Here is a 16,587-nt window from a genome sequence, read left to right as displayed (position 1 = left end):
CTGATGAGTAATGAGCTGTACTGTAAGAAAGGTGTTTCGTATTTCTCGAAGAATGACGATTGAGAACTGATTTAACATGTTGTAAACCAAATTATGTTACAACAAACTCCCGACATTGAATGAGAAAAATGCACATCTTTTTCTACGGTGAACTCTCGAGTAAATTTTCTTCGTAAATTGTTTCGAACATCATTTTTACGAATGCTAGCAATTATAAAAATCACAGCGTAAAGAAAATAAGCCAATCAGAAACGACGCAAAAAGGATGGACGTCGAATTGAGCAATATAAGATCATTTACCATAAATACCAACAAATACTAAGTAAAATTACATTTTTAATCTATTTACAAGACTTCGTTGCAGTAGCATGATTGTTCATATCACATGACACTAACACACAGAATATCATCATCTCCAATGATTTTTGTGTGAATGCTATACTGACATTGACTCGCCACTCGGTCGGGGCAGAAAGCGGGAGCAATCACTCCCTGCACTTGCTGTTCCCTGGATACATTCAAAATGGTTGGCATTTCCCTCAGTTTCCTGAAATGGCCGAGTCTATTCTGTGGCTGTGTGGTGAATCAAAGGCGTCCGTAACGCCAAGAGATGAATTCAGGAGGGGTGCGAGGTGTGGTACTGATTTGCAAAAATAAATGGAGTAAAAGCTAATGGAGCGCACTTCTAAAAATCTCCCAATCATAATGAAAAAAACAAAATTTGACAACATGTTACGGCAACCACTAGCCACTGAAATCAAATTCACACTAGAGTACCCCAACAAAACCATCGCGGATCCACAACTGACAGCGCTAACACAAAATCAAAGGAGATGATCAGTATGATAGTTATATGTGATATGATATGTATGTCGATGTTAGGCGCTTGCGTTGATAATAAAATCCCACAGCTACTATACAGGAATACATTAAAAATTATTGTTATATAATCTGTATTGACTCTTTCAAGTTTTATGTACGCCAAAATTAAGGAAAGATGTCGCATAATTTCGGTTGAGATACTATGTCCAGTGTCCGAATCCGGCTGAAGCTAATGTCGGAATGTGACCCCCGATGCCAAATGCCGGGGGCGTGAGTTTGCTCAATTCGCTGTGATGATGATAGCGAATACTTTCGGGTAAAGAAGACGAAGTGGTAGCAGGGATCCATAATGGATTATGCGGATCACAAGTCGCTCTTGAGAGAAATTCAAAATGGGACGATTGCGCCTCGTAGTAAGGGTGAGATGATCCTATTGTTAAAAAGTGAATGTCCGTTTTATCGTGTTTCCAGATTCTGCTGGAAACGCGATAAAAATTAATCCAAGTTATATACCATCAGTTTACGTACCTGGAGAGGGAAATTGTGGCCGCTTCACAAACGAACTATTGTATGGATTGGAACGATGATTACGTAACGAAAATCGATCACACGAGTGGAATCTGTGATGATGTGAGCTGTGATTGGCTGAATGCATGCCTGACGAACATAGCCAACTATCTGTGAAAGAATAACGAGAGTGCATAAACATAAAATTTCACGCCGATGGACTATATTTGGAGACTTAAAATCAGACCACCATAGATTGAAGGATCGCAAAATGTAATCGTTCTGATAAAAGTTACTAAACAAGAGATTGAAACAGATTTCAATCATAACATCAGATAATAATAGACTTTAGAAATCACTGCATGAAATATGAAATACATAAAACGTGAGCAAGACGCTAAACTTGTTTATCTAAGACTCCGGTTTCGACCTGATGACGTTAAACTGAAATATATAAGGATACAAGTTTCAACGTCCAATCATTTCTGTTGCAGACACTAGACTGGAGTATGTAAGGACACAAGTTTCAACATCAGACCACTCCTGATGAAGACACTAGACTGGAGTATTATACATAGACACAAGTTTCGACATCGGACCACTCCTGATGAAGACACTAGACTATAGTATATAAGGACTTATGTTTCACCATCAATTCATTCCTGATGAAGACACTTGATTGAGGTATATAAGAATAAGTTTAACGTGATATCATTTCTGATAGTAGACTGGAGTATATAATGACTCAAGTTTCAACATCTAATCAATCCTGATAGACACCAGACCGAAGGATCCGATCTAAATTCGACCAAAACGCTAAACATGAGTGGAAATAGAAACACTTCCGTTTCGACGTCGGATCACTCACGAAGGACTAAAATTATGAATACATTCAATTTTTCGACTTAAGTTTTAAGATCGGAACCTAATATTTAACAGAAAAAGTCAGTTCATAAAATGATTTTTTTGCCTTAAAGTAAAGTACAACTAATTAGCTCGACAACAAACGTCATGAGACTCGGCAGATAAACAGCAATTAAATTTATGTTAGTGTGTGTACAAAAGAAATTACACTGTTTGAAAGAAGTCTGATCAACGTTTTCGGGCAAATTAAAACATCCACCGTACAATGCGTTTAGTCATTTACGAGATCAAAAACTCCGTTTACCGACAATGCAAAGTTTGTGGTTTTGTCGGTTCTAACAAACCCGCTTGGAATTAATGAAATTTTATTAAACTGCCTCAACATAACAGCATTAAGTGATCTATTTTTATCTTGAAGCTACACGAGAGACTTTTTACTATTCGAAAGTGTGTCTAACCGCATCATAAGAATTGCTCATCAGCATGGAGAAATTCTTAGCATACAAGCAGATCCGGAATTCTCTCTAATTCTACAACGTCAACGGAAGAGATTGTGGGTCCCATGCTGATTAAAGAGCCCCCTCATAGGAATACATAAGAAAATCTATTTTCTAAATGGCGGCGAGTTTTCCCACTTGAGTGATTTTTACGATAAAACGAACGCAGGAATTTCGTTACGACAATTTCACGTTTTGCTTGTCCTCTAACATAAAACGAAATCGAGCTTCGCGTCATCTTGCTGACCGAACTAAATTTGGATTCTTTGAAACAATTGCGTTTTTCGTTCGTTCTATATCTGATTGAATTGTCTGTCAGGAAAGGACTATGTTCTCTTAATGCTGACTATGTTCTAATAATTTGTCCCATTGGTGAGGAAGTATGTTTTGAATGAGTTAAAACTTCCTTGACAAAATAATACTTTTGAAGTTATGAACGTTGAAAATTTTCACTGTTTCTATGCTAAAGACATCTCCTTAACTCCCCATAGACCGGCAAGGTGGCAAGGAATGTATTTTTTTCTAACCTCGTTATTAATGACGAGGTTCGATAATGATAATCACCTTCCCAAACGTGGTTTTCAAGCAAAATGGAGCCTGCTCATTTCATTAAAACTTTAGTACATATGCACGCTCTCTTCACAACAGCCGACTCTGTGTATATTGACGCTAATTACCGTATTGGAAACTGGCGGTTTCTATACAGGGCACAGCACTTGATATTCAGGCGGTAAATAGGTCTTACAAATGATTGAATATAGCGGTTCACTTTTGCTCCTTCGACAAACAGCGACTGCCTGGCGACAAACTACTCTTCGGCAGAACCCGGAACCGATGCCGACACGAGTCGGCAAATCTTTGAAGAAATGTTTCGTGTGTTTGGATAAACATTAAGAGCAGCATATAGCTGCAAAATACTTGTTTTGTTAAGCGATAAATTAAATCAGCGGGAAGCGAGGAGCACCCACCAGATCTACATGTTTTCTCGCAATTAAATCTGTACAAGAACTGTGAATAGGAGTGGGCGGTATTTATAAATAAGAGACGTATATTAATTATGGCTTACATTATGCGCAAAGGAAAGTTGAAAAAGTTAAATGACTAACTTGACTACTGCCCCTAGGACGCCGAGAAATTATTGATTTTTCCTCAGCAACAGCTGCTTGTCAGAAAACTCATTGTGTGAACTAATATGTGATCTAGTAAAACCAACACTAGCAAGCTATATTTCTCGTTGTGTCGAAAAGCAAAAAGTTTCTATTGTCGGATATTGATTCTCGATCATTATCTCAGTACGCATTATTTCTACATAAATTACTTACAAGTTGGACAGTTTGCCTGACTTTCCTGCACTGTCTCCGTTTCTTTGTGCTCGTGCCTGCGGTGGAAAAAACCCAAATTATTACTCGACAATGATCACAATAAGCACGAGATTCTATAGTATCAACAGCAAGTAATCAGCTGGGAGAACAAGTACCAGATCTGCTAGCAAAACAAGTACGAAGTTTGAAAGCAGAGCAAGTACGAAGTTTGAAAGTAAAACAAGTACGAAGTTTGAAAGCAGAGCAAGTACGAAGTTTGAAAGCAGAACAAGTACGAAGTTTGAAAGCAGAGCAAGTACGAAGTTTGAAAGCAGAACAAGTACGAAGTTTGAAAGTAGAACAAGTACGAAGTTTTTGAAAACAGAACAAGTACGAAGTTTGAAAGCAGAACAAGTACGACGTTTGAAAGCAGAACAAGTACGACGTTTGAAAGCAGAACAAGTACAAAATTTGACATTACATCAAGTGCAAGATGTTACACCACAAAAAGGACGAGATCTGACAAAACAAATACGAGAACTGAAACAAGTACCAGGTCTGAACAAAATAACTGACAGAAGTATAAATCAGAAGATAAATGAAAGAAAAATGAAGAAAAAAGAAGAAGAACTTAAGAAAAAGAAAAGAACTGACAGAAGGAGAGAAGAAGAAGTAGGAGAACAAGAAGAAGAACTGGAAGAAGAAAAAGAAGGCAGAAGAAGAAGAAGTACGAAATGAAGAAGAAGTAAAGAAGAAGAAGTAAAGAAGAAGAAGTAGAGAACTCAGAAGAAAACTGACAGAAGAAGTAAAAGAACTAAAAGAAGAAATGAAGAAGAAGAAAACAGAAGAAGTCTAAGAAGAATAAAGAACTGACAGAAGAAGTAAAAGAACTGACAGAAGAAGTAAGAAGTAAAAGAACTGACAGAAGAAGTAGTGGAAATGACAGAAGAAGTAAGAGAACTGACAGAAGAAGTAAGAGAACTGACAGAAGAAGTAGGGAAACTGTAGAAGAACGAGAACTGACAAAAGTGCGACAAAGACATCGCAAAAAACCACCAAAAAACAAGAAGACGTCTAGATGTACGACGATTGTTCTAAAACAGTTGAATCCGATGCGGCTAATTTCAAAAAAATGAAGTTCTATTTTTAGAAATACACAATTCTTTTAAAGTAAAGTAAAGGGACTTAAGCCATAGCTGTCAATTTTAGTTGTTCCATGAATATATGAAAGAACATACAACGTGGAACTTTTTGGTGAAAGAACGAAAGCACCATGGAATGACAAAAACTTCAAAGAAACACAACACAATGGATAAACACTTTAAAAATCTCTTTTTACACATTTGACGTGATTTTGAAAGGGACAATGTGCTGTAAATATATCTATGTAGCACGCAGTAATACGATTTTACTTTGTGATTTTCATCAGTCTCACCTTTCTTTGGCGTCCAGGAAAGCTTTGGCGAAGGGATTGAATTTGATTTTCAACGATGTTATCTAAAAGACGAAAAGTAACGAAGAGACGTTTTAATTCAAAGTTATTCCAACGAAACTCGTAGTTTAAGAAATTGTATATTTCGAATGAATTGATTCATCTTCTTTATGATTATGTGGACACATTGTTATATAAACAAAACCAGATACAATTACAGTTGACATTCCAGGAAAAAATCCTCGTGAGTTTGTAAGGATAAGTCCGTAGCTAAACGTAATTGGTTTATGCATTTTAAACGCCTTTCGCTTCACATGCAAGCAAAGGACAATTCGAAGAAAATACACTTAAATTGCGAAAATACGCGATGTTGAATATTGTAAAGAGTAAATTTTTCCGCCTGCAAGGCATACCTCTTCATTTTGATAGGCTGTAACAGCGACAAATTGTGTTTCGGCGAATGAATGGGTCAATACAGTTTGTTGTTCGTACGAAGAACCAACTTTCATGATGTGAACTCGAGGTTCGTACTTATGCAGGGAGTTCAGCATGATCTAGAGGAATAGTGTGATATATTAAGCACGTAATGCTTTGTGGATACCTTCGTGTTTGATCAATGAAAAGTCAGGCCTCGTTAAAACAGTATCGGGTCTGTTTGCAACGTTCCCAAATTGCGGAGAGAGCTACAATTTCGTCTTCTTCATCAAGAAGATTAAAGAGCAATGGAGCGTACTTCAGTTTTCGTTTCGAAATGGGAAGATTTCAGAGCAGTTTGCTTTGTCACAACGGTTAGTTCGAACGAAGAAAAAAAAAACACGTGTGTTATTTTGTCTCTAAAGCGTGGTAGAAACGGCCTAGCTACCACCTGTTTCTCGAAAGTCGAAGGAAAATGCAAAATGAAATAGAATCGCCACGCAACAAGTTAAAATTTTGTCCAACCCATTCAACGACTTAAGATCACTTCAAACAGAAAACAAAGAAACTAGCTAGCCACATGCTGGCATATAGAAAGAGATTCCCATGAATGCAAGCCGAGTCCAAAAAAGAATATGCCTGCACATTAAATGAATGAAGAGCACTCGAGATTTTCGAGAAAAAAAAAATAAACAACCTATTTAAGCAGGTACACGAGCAAAGACAATAACGACAGGAAGGGAGATGAGACAATTTAGAATACAAACACGTGTTTGCAAACGGTGCCCTCGAGGTGAAAAACATCTTTTATATTCAAAACACGAGAGAACTTTCGAACCACCAGAAAGAGAACAATGACTGTTTGTTCACCCTTGCATATACCTGCTATACGCGATACTTTTAACGTGGACACGATAAAACGATGCATCGAGAATCGCTTCGGATGATGCTCTCGGGAAAAAACGCGACGTTTTCACGGCTGTACGTGAAAAATATGTCTATAGTGCCGTTAAATGGAAATTTCTTTCCCGGACAAAAAATCACGAGAAACAAGTCATTGCTCGACAGTTTTCCACATCATATACCATGCAAGCTGTATGCTGGAGTGTTTGGCCATGCAATGTTTTGTGTGACAAACAAACAACAGAAAAATTGATCGACTCTAAAAAGCAGGTCATCGCGCGGTTGCCGTGGCAATATTCGCCCAATGTCTGTGGAAAATGAAAAAAAAGTCTCACACTCACAGGCACTTTTGCAAAAATTTTTTCTTAAAGACACGTCAAAAAATAGTGCAATTACAGACAAAATATTACTAGTAAAATGTTTCCACCACGCAATTAACATAATTCAAGATGTAAACAAAAAGTTTGTGTATTAACTAAAGCTCTTTAACAACATCGCTATTCATGCATGTTGCAAATGTAACGGAGCATCCGCGAATGTTTGCTTTTCTCTAACATTGCTCCGATTTGTCAAAAAGCAGCGCTTTAAGCTTTTACGGTAGTTTTCACAGAATCTTTGATTGAATTCGAGGGAGGGGATTCAGACTTCCCTTTTTGAAGCGACAAAAGAGAAACTCGGTGGTAGATAAAACGACTCTTTTCTAAGCTTTCAGACTTCAAGTAAAACATTGTTTGCCATTTTTGCAAATGAAAAATAGCCCTTTAGTGCAAACAGATCGATACTTCTCAACATATCGCGATTCATTTTACCAAAAACGGGGCAGCTGCATGCATGCATCGCCTACCTGTCCATTAGAATTTTGCTTGTTTGTCAGCTTAACCTTTGAAAATGAAATTGATTGCCTCATCCAGTGGGATCCAAAGTTTGGTGAGTCGGGATGCAGATAAAGATTGCTCGGACTTGACGGTTCTGCTTTCCCGCCAGGAATCCATTCTCCGTTTACGTATTTCCATCTTGTATCGCTGACTGGAACAAAATCAAGCAGGAACGAGTACATTGACTGCGGGTCCAAACCATTTACGGATATTTTGATGACTGGAAACATTCTCCTGTTTTCCGAGAAAGAAAGAGTGAGAGAATGGTTTGTACGATTTAGAAGAGGACAACCACGAAAACAGGGTTTTCAAGGCTTTTCGAAATCAAAAAATGTGTGAGCTATGAATAACAGATAAAGAAAACAGTCTTTACAGTATATAAATAAAAACTAAGAGTACGTGTGTCGGTGTAGTGATGAACGAGAACAACAGAGAACGAGAACGGTCTTTACGATATAATTATAAACCATAAAAAACATCGTAGAACATAATCGCACCAGAATCCTAAAATATTTGTCACCAAGCACACAATCGCAGCTACAATAATTGATAAAAAGCGATACACCGAAAATCCGTACAAAAGCGTAAGTACCAACGGAAATGTCAAATGTATGCGAATATGAATCAGCGGCTTAGCGAGAGAGCAGACAGTTCCGTTCTTGAAAGATGCCAGAAAATCGGAAATTAAACAAAGATATAACGGTACGAAATTTAATTAAAACATCCTTTGTCCAGGAAGACATTTTGCTGTTGTTTCAGTCTAAAATGACGACTGTTTTCGTTCCGCGTTGTTCATTTATCACTATCTACATTGAAACACGTTAACTTCGTTTATATTTTATCAAGTGTAAAGACTGTTCTAGTTATCTGTTGTTCATTCATCACTACCAGCACTGACACACGTTATCTTAGTTTATATTTTAGGTAGTGTAAAGACTTTTCTCGTTCTCTTTTATTCATTCATCACTACCAGCATTGACACAAGTTATCTTAGTTTGTATTTTACGTAGTGTAAAGACTGTTCTCATTTTCCGTTGTTCATTCATCACTACCTACACTGACACACGTTATCTTAGTTTATATTTTAGTTTGTGTAGAGATAGTTCTCGTTTTCTGTTCTTCAATCATCATAACCTTCACAGATACACGTTATCTTATTTTAAATTTTAGAAAATGTAAAGATAGTTCTTGTTCTCAGTCGTTCATTCATCACGGCATCTTAGTTCATATTTTAGATGGCATTAAAAACTGTTTTCGTTTTCTCAGATAAATATCCCAGCCATTACTGACATACATACACGATGTATATTTCGTTCATATAAAATCCTGTGCAAAGAGTATGCAACACTGAAGCCCACCGCAGTTTTACCAAATAGACACGCATTGAAGTACACACCTCTCGGGCTACAGGATATACCAATGCCTACTCTTTCCATGCACTTTAAAAATGATTTTGATGGCAAATTTACTTTCACAAATGGCGGAAAACCTCACTCTAACTCACCGTCCGTTCTTCGTCACTATCATCTCGTTCATTAACGAGTGAAACTTCTTCCAAAGATCGGCTTCTTGAAGTACAATGTTAAGTTTCATTTCCACGCCGGGCGATAGCTGTTGTTGCGCGGACGACACTCTGTCATTCACTGGTTTACGAGTTTCGTTTTTCCTTTCGCTAACGTGCTCCGGTTCTACGTTGTCCAAGATATGACTGACTGTAAATCCCGTGGACTTCATCTTGGACGAGTGTTCTACTCAGCAAACCGCTTATGACCTGACTGCGAAAAAGACAAATTGCCTTTAAATTGCTTTGCGATTGCGTCAAAGAGAAGCAAAATGCTTTTGCGTAACGCCAGGAGAGCTAAACCAGACGTATAACGCCGAATTCGCCCGACTAAAAGTTTGAAGTCTTTGGACGTTTAAAATTCCACCAGAGACGAACACTCGCAAAAGCACTTCAACAAGCAGTCTACACACACGAAATAGAAAACGGTTAGGACACGAGCGTTCGATTCACACGGGCTGTAAGGTATCGTGAGTAATTTCGCAAGAGCAATGGTTGTTCACAAGAAGGGAACGTTAAGATATTGACATATTCCCTTAAACATCGACGCGACGGCGGATATAAAATCGCCAGTGTATCTAATACACCGACGCAATTGCAAGGACTGTCCAAATTAAAGACGTTCTTCAAACACAATCGTCCGGATTATAAAATTGTGCGGAAATGTCTTTGATGTTGTTTGCTATAACGTCGTAATTGCAGCTTTGCACAAATACACCCGAATCGAGCTCGCTGAATGAAAAAAAAACGACGCACTCGAATTTAATATTACGAGTCGGAGAACGTTGTTGCGTTGATCTGGATGCCGAGTAAATCGAATGGCCCTGAGGTGACTCGAACGCGCTGCGAGCCTACCGCTTTCTAGTGTTAATCGCTTCAACGACCAAGTGACAAGGCACTTTAAACTTGAAAATAAGCCGACCAAAGTATGTGAATTTTTTTTTATCTCCACGATGTATATGCGTTCCACGATGAAACGTGAGCAACGATTGTTCGCGTACTAATTAAGTGAGAGATACTGGACGTTGTGCATGCACGAAACAAAGTTATAACATGGAAAGCCGACGCGCGCCATCTAATATTAGCCGCAATTACTTGCGATTGGCCGAAGAAGGTATTGCTCCTAATTAGCCGCCATGAATGTGTTTGAACATACGTATATACGCGGAAAAAGCCGTTCAGCGCATTACAAGGAAGGAGTTGATTCGTTGTAGCGACATTACATCCACTGTCATTCAAGCAATATCCTCCAATTCACACCAAGTATGAAAGAAGAGGCCGCTCATGGGATTCCCGCTTTCGCCGCTTGCATTTACACAGTTTGAACGCAGTTTGTCGCACCAAACTCTGCGATACATCGGGAAATTATGGGTTGTTTGATTTTTAATTTACGACTGTTGACACACGCGACACAATGCGAAACATTTCTCATTCAAAGCTTGTTTGAATTGTTCTGCGCTTGCTGTATTTGTTTTTCGCGCGGACCGAATGGAAACGTTAATGAGCTGATCATAATTAAAAAGATTCGATGTACAAGAGGTAGTTTTATATAAAGACGGCTTGAGCGCACTTGACGGAAATTCGTGAAAAAATTTTCTTTAGAGACATTAGCTATCTTTGTGATGCTTGACAGCGGAAATTTTTAAGTTACGACCGACATACAGAAACAACTGTCTTCCGCAAAAAACGCGTACGAAGAACAATTTTTGTAATTGCAAAAAGAAGAAGAGTTTACCTTCAAAAAAGTTCCTCCAACACTTGGATTGAATACGTATGCAGCTTCGCTAGACCACTGCTACTTTCTTTCGAGAGCGTGCAATAGACCAGCACGCGCGAACAAAAAAACCACGGCCTATCTCACATCGACCTGCTCCATTTTCACTATTGAGACAAAGACACTTATGCTATAGACTTGGTTCTAATTACACACGATCGAGATCTTTAGCTCGAAGGTATTCTTTGAACGCGTCACGGTGGTTTATATTGCACAAGCAAGCATGTGAAACGACAAACATGTAGTGGTATTGTTTGCCGTCCGGTGACGCATTATACTGGTGTAACGATTCTCAACAGCTAAAAGTCTAACGCACGCGCTAAAGTGACGGCCACCCGTAAATCTAGCGCACTTTGGTGTAAAATACACGCTAAAAGAGCTATGATAGAACGTTTATGAAATCTATCAGAAACTTTTAACAAGTGACAAGGAACTTGAGGGACAAATCGCCCACCATGAAAAAAATCGCGTCTGTGTTACACAAGCATCAAAAGTCCCGACCTGCAATTAAATAGAAAACACTTCACTGCATGTATGTACTATAATGATGGGAAAAATGATGGAGAAATTAGTGTAGGAAACGCACAAACCTCATCAATATAAATATATATGTAGCTATATATAGCTAAAATTGATTGGATGTTCAAACAGCTTACATTTGCAATGTTCATAGAGTTTCGATGCCCGATATCACATCGCCATTTACTTGGACAAAAAGAAATTGAGATGCTCTAAAAAACGCATGGCCACTTGAGATAGCTATTTGCATGTTTGGGACGAGATCCTCTTAATGTACAAGAAAGTAGTTAACGCATTGATATCTCCTGCTATAACTATATCGGTACGTTCCCACGCGCGAAAGAAATATCTAGAAGGAAGAAAACGAGGCTGAACGACTGTTTGGCCGACTACGTACGCCATAGCCTTAGCAGCTATGGCGTTCGACTTTTTTCCTCCAAAACTCGAAAAATAAAATAAAATCGAAAATGCAAAGAAAGGAGTCCACGCATGCACGCAGGGGGTCTATTTTAATGGTCCATGAACAACAGGGCCGAAACGATAAAAAGGTTAGGGACAAAGGATCGTCAACACGTTAAAGCTATCATAGGCAAAAAAAGTATCGGCGTCATTGAAGTTTTTCCATTATAAATTGCACAATAAAATGTCATGCAGCTTGCAACCGTGTGCATTCTGTTGTAATGACCGAGTCAAATGGCGAACGCTACTTAAACTGCAGAGGAATTCCGTCAGCATGCAGTTGGCGGTGATACATAATGACGTCATCTATTCCAAATGAGGACAAATTACTCGATGAAGTACGAACGGAAAAAAAATAAAGTCACAAAGGCTATACCCGTACTTGTTATAAATGCATACTTCGCTAGGCACTCGGACTTGAACGTCGTGCTTCTTCGAGCAAATTAATTTCTAAACATCACGTCTAAACGAGGCTAAGGAGCAACAAGTACTTCAGAGTTACTTATATGAGTAAAAATGATTCGCATATTTGTGGCATTTTCTTCCTTTGCAGTTATATAGTTTGGTTCGTTATATTCTATACGAGTGTCGTGTTTGTACACTTCAAAATCGCAAACAAAGCTGACGAGCGGTTCTCGCGATGTATATACGAAACACGAACAAAACCTCGAGGTCGACATTTACTTAAACCTATTTCGATCGTCATATCAGAAGACGAATGACGTTCGACATAGCATGACGGTGCTAAACCCACATAACATTATATTCACATAGTGTAAATATGCAAAGAATTTTCTTGTACTTTTGACGGTTGAGCGTCGCCTCGATGCAATGAAACACGGCCATGCTAATAGTGCAAAGTGCCGACTATGACTGCCTTCTTTTCAATGTAGACTCACTCATATAATGACTGAGATCTTCTTCGCTGACTGCGCGAAAAGAGTCATGGCAATAAAGCACGTGTTCTGAAGAAAAGGAAACACTACCGGGTTGAGAATATTCGAGAACATTTTGTGATAAAGTGCAAAAACATCTGCGAACTGGTTCAAGTTCCTTCACAATGTAATACAATTGCTCTTTTGTACATATGCACGCTTTAAGTATACATGTACTTAAATTAAACAAGCATACGCTAAAAGCATATTGTTGTTTCCAACCGTTCTTATTCACTCATGCGACTCTGCGATATAAAAGAATTTTAGTCGAGTTTTTGGATAACGTTATTGAAAATAATTGCCTTGTTAAAGTTGACTGGAAAAGTACAGACGGTTAAACCGTTTCGCGCTAGATGTGTATACGTTAATTTCTGTTATACTGAACAAAATCCCAGTGAGCTTGTGAAGAATCACCAAGGTTGTTATCTAGTTGTATGTGACAAACATGCAAGATTCTCGACGTTTTCGCCGAATCAAAAAGCAAACCACATGGGTGTTTTACGAATTTTTCAGAGCAATGTTTAATTGACGATCCCTTTACTAAACGAGGATGTTAAAACTCCAATAATCAAGCAAAGAATTGCGTCGTAAACAGCTCAATATACTCTCAATTAAAGCGGCTTGGCGCGGGCGTGAACTATGAGTTTGAAGATTAAATAATTCGTGTAAAAATATTTTGCTAAGTACGAAGACTACAAGAATATATGAATTTATACACTTCTCCACAATACATTAAAAAGTCGGTTTAACGAGATATTTATAAATTTAAGTTTTCACCGTCCAGTTAGCTACCTGATGCACTCATCAAATGCATTTCGGAAGTATATGAACCTAAATTTCACATAAGTCATATATTTTAAAAAGTTTTTGCTGGTGTTGTCAGAATAATATTACCTATATTGATGGAGTTCGTGTGGAATCCTATGTTTCTTGTCAGAAATTATTTTCCTCAAGCTCTCGTTCTTTTCGTTGTATTTATTATAAATTAAATTGACAAACTGCTTATTTTGGGGTATTGTAAAAACTGCACTCGTTCTCTGTGACTACCTACACCAACACGTTATCTCACTTTCTCTTTTTATGTAGTGCAAACATTGTTCTTGTCCTTTGTAGTTCATTCATCACAGCTAACACAATTTATCTAACTTTATATTCTGGGTAGTGTAAAGACTGTTCTCGTTCTCTGTTGTTCATTCATCACTAACTACACTAAAACACGTTATCTTAGTTTATATCTTAGGTAGTGTAAAGACTGTTCTGTTCTCTGTTGTTAATTTATCACTACCAACAATGACACACATTATCTTAGTTTATATTTTAGAGAGTGCAAGGAATGTTCTTGTTCTCTTTTGTTCATTCATCATTATCTACACTGACACACGTTATCTTAGTTTATAATTCAGAGAGTGCAAGGAATGTTCTTGTTCTCCAGTGCTCGCTCATCGTCGCCTACGTTATTCTGTTTATAATTTATGTAACAAGACGTTCACTTAAAACCAAAAAAACTCACGTGATCAAACAGGCGGCCAACACAAAGAACAACAAAGTGTTTACAAACAACATGTTGCAATCGATAAAATTGCATTGATCTGCTTTGGCAATTTAGAAACCTATGCCTAGATTCATGCACCTCGTTAAGTCGACGAGCAATGTCGCCATTTTAACCGCGGATGCCTTTAAATGGTCGCGGTAAGATTCACATCTTGTCACATTGCCATTGCCTGTCGTCAAACATTATATAGCATGAATAATATGTCTACCTGTGCTTCGTTTTTTAAGCAAAAGAGACGTGAGTCATCCTGGAGTTGTTTGAAATATCCCATAAAAACTAATGGGCTACCGTGAGACACAAGCATCCCTATACTGTCCCTATCTATCCCACACATAAGGCTCCCAATCTTTGCCATTGACAACAAAAGGAAATCGCGTTTTTCTAACCTAACTGTTTTTTTCTCATCATCCAAAGAATGAAGAACCCTTTCGCAACTTTTTATCTATATATCAACTATAATCCCACTAACGTTATCAAGACACTGTTCAGGTGTTCTATCATGACCGTATTTCCCCTTTCTACCATGACCCATTTCCCCTTTCACAATGATCAACAGAGACTAATTTTAGGAAGCGCGCGCAAACAACCTTTGTTCGTCGCCAATATATGCATAACTCAATGAAAAATTCAACAACTAAATTCCATCGTTTGCAAAGGCTATCCAACAAAATATCGTACCTGATGATACCTGGAAAATATTTGCGAGCAAACATCAACAGCAAAACTTGTTTGTTTTGGCACCGCGACGCGCATCAAATGTCGTGATCCTGAGCGAGGCGCATATCAGAGGGCGACGTTTCTAAAATGATTTCCGATTAAAGCTTAACCCCGAGTACTTTTATTAGCTAAAAGTTTAACGAGCTGACAAACACTTTTTACTAAAAAAACAGTGTCAACGAATAAAATGTCACTAGGGTGCATATTACAAGAGCATGAGGTCAACAGGTGCACAGGTGCGGCGATGAAACGAGCGTGGTGCAAAGGTGCATAACAGAGGGCGACGTTTCTAAAATAATTACCGACTAAAGCTTAACCCCAAGTAATTTCATTAGCTAAAAGTCTAACGAACTAACAAACACCTTTTACTAAATATACAGTGCCAACGAATAAAATGTCACTAGGGTGCATATTACAAGAAAATGAGGTCAACAGGTGCGCAGGTGCGGCGATAAAACGAGCGTTCACAGTTTAATTGCCCCTTTAGTGAAAGGAAACTACGGAGTGAATTTCTCGAGAGCGACCACAATAAATTGTGCGAAGAGCACTGTCGTCAAACACGTTGCCAGATTGTTTTCACGGACGGAAAGGGGGATGGGGAGTGGGAATCGAGTAGAGAGCATGTGTCATTTATGCGGTGTAGTCGCAAGTCCAAGTAACAATAACGCATCAATGAAGGAAGCGGCAATTTAGCAAGTCGGGGCAAACGAGGTCGATAATTTAGCGGGCAGACTTTGACAATGCTTTCTTTTTATTTGGAGATCGTACTAATTGCCGTCCTATTGTTTCAAATACATGAGCTTTGCACGCGTTCGACGGTTCTTTCAGTTGTGACGTGTAACGAATATTGCGTCTCGACGCGTCCAATCCTCATCACGGTTCGCACGTCGAAATGTCCTCATCGATTGGGCGAGTGTGAAGAGACATTCAAGACGAGCGTTTTAATCGGGCGACGTATCCTTCGAATTTATAATGGGAGGCAACGCGACTGCAAACGCCACGAAAGTTTTTATTGATGTTTTTAAAGCGTAACGACACGTGATTAACATATTCATTTTTAATTGGTTTTACATCGGCGCCAAACAGCGCGTCATTAGTCAAATTAAACAACGCTTTAAAAGCGCCTCTGTCTTAAGAAATGGCCTCGCCGCCTCATTGTTCCACAAAGCCGTTTCACAATTCACATGAGCAAGGCACACGAGAAATCGGATAGGCAGACTCAACCAGACACCACTAATGGAAAATGTGTTTTTCGCGAGACCGAACTGTTAAACATGTTCGCGGCCAGAATTATTCATTCTCTCTAACGGTTTTAATTAGAAGAAAGTTTGCGATACGTGAGGCAATGCCTGGCGTCGACCAGGTGCTAAAATATCAAAGATGTTTAGCCAAACCGCTAAGCAAACAAAACATAAATACAAATAATAGCGAGTTGATTGCTATGTCAGCTACAAA

At 38.6% G+C, this 16,587-nt stretch overlaps 1 protein-coding gene across 1 annotated transcript; it reads right to left on the bottom strand.

The window, feature by feature from the left end:
- Positions 1-277: 277 nt before the first annotated feature.
- LOC124442609 (T-box transcription factor T-like) lies at positions 278-15,199 on the bottom strand. Its single transcript, XM_046993099.1, has 11 exons — positions 15,094-15,199; positions 11,541-11,818; positions 11,405-11,451; positions 10,912-11,057; positions 9,120-9,390; positions 7,585-7,849; positions 5,837-5,977; positions 5,427-5,488; positions 4,013-4,068; positions 1,351-1,500; positions 278-1,252 (listed from the first exon to the last, which is right to left on the bottom strand). Exons 5-11 carry the CDS (start codon positions 9,347-9,349, stop codon positions 1,023-1,025), a joined length of 1,134 nt encoding a protein of 377 aa, XP_046849055.1. The 5' UTR covers positions 9,350-9,390; positions 10,912-11,057; positions 11,405-11,451; positions 11,541-11,818; positions 15,094-15,199; the 3' UTR covers positions 278-1,022.
- Positions 15,200-16,587: the final 1,388 nt, after the last annotated feature.

The sequence above is a fragment of the Xenia sp. Carnegie-2017 genome, unplaced genomic scaffold, assembly GCF_021976095.1.
Source record: "Xenia sp. Carnegie-2017 unplaced genomic scaffold, XeniaSp_v1 HiC_scaffold_20, whole genome shotgun sequence".
Lineage (NCBI taxonomy): Eukaryota > Metazoa > Cnidaria > Anthozoa > Malacalcyonacea > Xeniidae > Xenia > Xenia sp. Carnegie-2017.
This window is presented reverse-complemented; position numbering and strand designations above follow the sequence as displayed.

Coding starts and splice junctions, on each gene's coding strand:
- LOC124442609 (XM_046993099.1), bottom strand. CDS start 9,349: ATGAAGTCCACGGGATTTACAGTCAGTCATATCTTGGACAACGTAGAA. Junction 7,850..9,119: donor ATAGTGACGAAGAACGGACG/GTGAGTTAGAGT, acceptor CTCGGAAAACAG/GAGAATGTTTCCAGTCATCA. Junction 5,978..7,584: donor AGCAAAATTCTAATGGACAG/GTAGGCGATGCA, acceptor CTATTCCTCTAG/ATCATGCTGAACTCCCTGCA.